General features: G+C 66.2%; 2 protein-coding genes across 2 annotated transcripts; one reads left to right on the forward strand and one right to left on the reverse strand.

The window, feature by feature from the left end:
* Positions 1–874: 874 nt before the first annotated feature.
* Positions 875–1,976, forward strand: LOC118159426 (DNA replication licensing factor MCM7-like; the record flags this gene model as incomplete). Its single annotated transcript, XM_035314010.1, has 2 exons — positions 875–1,023; positions 1,504–1,976. Coding segments are annotated over 2 exons (354 nt in total), but the record flags the coding sequence as incomplete, so codon positions are not given.
* A 430-nt stretch (positions 1,977–2,406) lies between these two features.
* On the reverse strand, positions 2,407–4,138 carry COPS6 (COP9 signalosome subunit 6). Its single transcript, XM_035314011.1, has 3 exons — positions 3,961–4,138; positions 3,194–3,294; positions 2,407–2,585 (listed from the first exon to the last, which is right to left on the reverse strand). The coding sequence occupies exons 1-3, from the start codon at positions 4,013–4,015 to the stop codon at positions 2,445–2,447; spliced, it is 297 nt and encodes a 98-aa protein (XP_035169902.1). The 5' UTR covers positions 4,016–4,138; the 3' UTR covers positions 2,407–2,444.
* Between the last annotated feature and the right edge of the window lie 26 nt (positions 4,139–4,164).

Raw genomic sequence — 4,164 nt, forward strand, 5'->3', positions numbered from 1 at the left:
GAGGAGGCCTGGGGTCAAGGGGGGACACGGGGAGGAGGCCTGGGGTCGAGGGGGGACACGGGGAGGGGGAGGCCCGGGGTCGAGGGGGGCACGGGGAGGAGGAGGCCTGGGGTCAAGGGGGGAGGCCTGGGGTCGAGGGGGGACACGGGGAGGAGGCCTGGGGTCAAGGGGGGACACGGGGAGGAGGCCTGGGGTCAAGGGGGGACACGGGGAGGAGGCCTGGGGTCAAGGGGGGACACGGGGAGGAGGCCTGGGGTCGAGGGGGGACACGGGGAGGGGGAGGCCCGGGGTCGAGGGGGGCACGGGGAGGAGGAGGCCTGGGGTCAAGGGGGGAGGCCTGGGGTCGAGGGGGGACACGGGGAGGAGGCCTGGGGTCAAGGGGGGACACGGGGAGGAGGCCTGGGGTCAAGGGGGGACACGGGGAGGAGGCCTGGGGTCAAGGGGGGACACGGGGAGGGGGAGGCCCGGGGTCGAGGGGGGGAGGCCCGGGGTCGAGGGGAGGACGGGGAGAAGAAGGCTTGGGGTCAAGGGGGGGAGGCCTGGGGTCATGGGGAGAACGGGGGAGGAGAAGCCTTGACTTTGGGTCACGGGCAGAAGACTTTGGGTCAAGGTGAGAAGACTTCGGGTCAGCGGTAGGAGACTTTAGGTCAAGGGCAAAACGGGCGGAAGGTGGAAGAGGGCAGGAGAAGACTTGGGATCATGGGGGAGGGCAGGAGAAGGTGGAACAAGGCAAGAACGGGCAGGAGAAGGTGGAAGGGGGGGCAGGAGAAGACCTGGACTCATGGAAGAGGGCAGGAGGAGGTGGAACAGGGCGGGACCAGTAGGAAAAGGCTGGATCTGGGGGGGGGGGTTCCAGGTGGGTGGGGGGGTGGAGGTGGTGGTGACCCCCCCGCCTCCTGCTGCCTCCCCCCAGGCCCGGCTGCGGCTGGTGGACGTGGTGGAGAAGGAGGACATCAACGAGGCCATGAGGCTGATGGAGATGTCCAAGGACTCGCTGCAGGGGGACAAGGGACAGCAGGGCCGGTGAGCGGGGGACACGGAGCTTGGGGACATCGGAGGGAGGGGGCTGGGGACATGTAACGGGGTGTCCCTGTCCTCATGTCCCCTGAGGAGACAGGGAGGAGGTGACAGCATTAGGGTCAGCCCAACTGTCCCAGCGCAGCCCCAGGGTGGTGGGGAGGTGACACCATTGGGGTGGCCCCATCCCAAGGGAGGGATGTCCCCAAGATGGCTGGGGAGGTGCCACCACACTCAGGCTGTCCCCAGCGTGATTAGAGGTCCCACCACCCTCGGGATGTCCCCAAGATGGCTTTAGGGAGATGCCACCACCCTCACCATGTCCCCAAGGTGGTTTTTGAGTCATGCCACCACCCCTGGGATGTCCCCAAGATGTTTTTATGGAGCTACCACCGCCCTCAACCCCTCCCAAGATACTCGGGGCGGTGCCACCCCCCCGGGGGTGCCCCGTACCCGCCGTCGCTGACCCCCGTGTCCCCTCCCCAGCCCCCCCCGCCCGTCAGACGCCATCTTCGCGGCGCTGCGGGAGTTGGCGGGGCCGGGGGGCCGCAGCCTGCGCCTGGCCGAGGCCTTGCCCCGGTGCTTGGCCAAGGGCTTCACCCCCGGGCAGGTCCAGGAGGCGCTGGACGAGTACGAGGAGCTCAACGTGCTGCAGGTCAACGCCGCCCGCACCCGCGTCACCTTCGTCTGAGGGGGCTGGGGGGGTCTGGGGGGGCCTGGGGATGGGTGGGGAGGGCTTGAGGGGTCTTCAGGGGGTGATGGGGAGGGTCCGTGGGAGGTCCTGGGGGAGCGGGGACATGGCAACGGCGTCTTCTTGGGGTCGGAGGAGGTCCTGTGGGATCGCTGGGGGGGTGTGGGGGTGATTGGGGACGTCCTGTGGCGTCCTCTTGGGGCCATGAGATGGCCCATGGCATTTTTGGGGGGTCATGAGATGCCCCATAGCATCTTCACGGGGTCCTGGGGGATCTTCTTGGGGGTCGTAGGAGGTCTCATGGGATCACCAGGGGGTGTGGGGACAGTTGGGGACACCCCAACAGCATCTTCAGGGGGTCATGAGACGTCCCACGGCCTCTTCTTGGGCTGTAAGGACAACTGGGGACGTCCTGTGGCCTCTTTTGGGGGTGAGGGGAGGTCCCCTGGGGTTCCCAGAGGCTGTGGGGGTGATTGTGGACCCCCCCGCCCCCTCCCCTTTGCCTCCAGTTTCCTGCTGTTTTTTTTAACCAATAAACTGCTTTTTTAGGGCTGTTTTTGGCATTGAGGGTGCTGCTTCTTCCTTCGGGTGTCCCCCCCTTGGGTGTTCCCTCTTGGGTGTCCCCCCACCCCCATTTTATGTTCCCCCGTTGGGTGCCCCCCCCCCCCAGCCCCCCAGTATCACCAGCCGGCCTCGCGCCCTTTCCCAGGGCCGCCTTTATTTGGGGTGGGGGCCCCTAGAAGAAGAGCCCCCGCATGCGGCGCCCGATGCCCTGCCGGTCGTAGAGGACATTGAACTTGTTGACGAACTGGTTCATGGTGTTGCAGGTCTTGGTGATGGTGCCCAGGTAGGCCATCAGCCCCACGTCGTTGCATTGCTGGGGGAGGGGAAGGGGCGTCAAGGGGGGGGGGGGGCGAGCACCGCTTATGGGGCCACCGGCACCACTTACGGGGTCGTCAAGACCTCTTGGGTAGCGCCAACCCCCTTTGTGGGGCCACCAACCCCTTTTATGGGGTCACTATGACCTTACGGGGCCACCAAGACCTCTTGGATACCACCACCCCTCTTTGTGGGGCCACCACCCCTCTTTATGGGGCCACCAAGACCTCTTGGATACCACCACCCCCCTTTATGGGGCCACCAAGGCTTCTTAGGTACCACCAACCCCTCTTATGGGACCACCAACACCTTTCATGGGGTCCTCATGACCTTATGAGGCCACCAAGACCTCTTGGGTACTACCATTACACCACCATTACCTCTTATAGGGCCACCAACCCCCTTTGTGGGGCCACCAAGACCTCTTGGGTACCACCACCCCCCTTTGTGGGGCCACTGAAACCTCTTATGGGGCCACCAACCCCTCTTATGGGGCCACCAAGGCCTCTTGGGTGCCATCACTACCACATTTGGGGCCACCGCTACCTCTTGTGGTGCCCCCCACCCCCTCTGGATGCCCCTGGCCCCCCGGTGCCCCCCGCTCACGTCGTAGAAGTCGGTCTTGAACTTGTCGGTGCTGAGCACGGGCAGGCAGTGGCACAGGGCGCAGGCCTCCCGCAGGATCTCGTGGTTGAAGGGCACGGCGCCTGCAGGCGGAGGGGGGCTTTGGGGACACCCCTGGGGACACCCAGCCCCCGGGGGCCACCCCAGCTTCTTTGGGGACAAGCCGAGCTCCTCTGGGGCCATCCCAGTCCCTCGGAGCCACTCCACTCCCTTGGGGACATTGGAATTCCTTGGGGACACCCTAAATTCCTCAGGGCCATCCCAATCCCTTGGGGACACCCCAGGTCCATTGGGGCCATCGGAATCCTTTGGGGACCCCCCAAAGTCCCTGGTGGCCAACCCAATCCCTTGGGGACAACCCAAAGTCCTTTGGGGCCGCCCGAATCCCTCGGAGCCACCCCAATTCCTCAGGGCCATCCCAATCCCCTGGGGACGCCCCAAGGTCCCTTGGGGCCATCAGAATCCTTTGGGGAGCCCCCCCCCCAAGTTCCTTGGGGCCACCTGAATCCCTCGGAGCCACCCCGATTCCTTGGGGACAGCGGAATTCCTTGGGGACACCCCAAATTCCTCGGGGTCGCCCGACTCCCTTGGGGCCATCCCAATCCCTTGGGGACACCCCAAATCCACCGGGAATCCTGTGGGGACACCCCAAATCCCTTGGGGCCGTCCCAATCCCTTGGGGCCCTCCCAGGTCCCTCGGGGCCACCCCCGTCCCCTGGGGACCCCCCCCCCCCCGGGGTGCCACTCACCGGCCTCGGCGGCGCGCACGTACTCCAGGATGAGGCGCACGCGGCTGTGCAGCATCTTGATGGCGCTGTGCTGGGCGATCAGGTGCTCGGCCACTGTGGGGCGGGGACACCGTGTCACCACGTCACAGTGTCACCGTGTCACCACGTCACGTCACCGCGTGTCACGGTGTCACCATGTCACCGCGTCACCGTGTCACCACGTCA

The sequence above is a fragment of the Oxyura jamaicensis genome, unplaced genomic scaffold (genome assembly GCF_011077185.1).
Source record: "Oxyura jamaicensis isolate SHBP4307 breed ruddy duck unplaced genomic scaffold, BPBGC_Ojam_1.0 oxyUn_random_OJ70324, whole genome shotgun sequence".
Lineage (NCBI taxonomy): Eukaryota > Metazoa > Chordata > Aves > Anseriformes > Anatidae > Oxyura > Oxyura jamaicensis.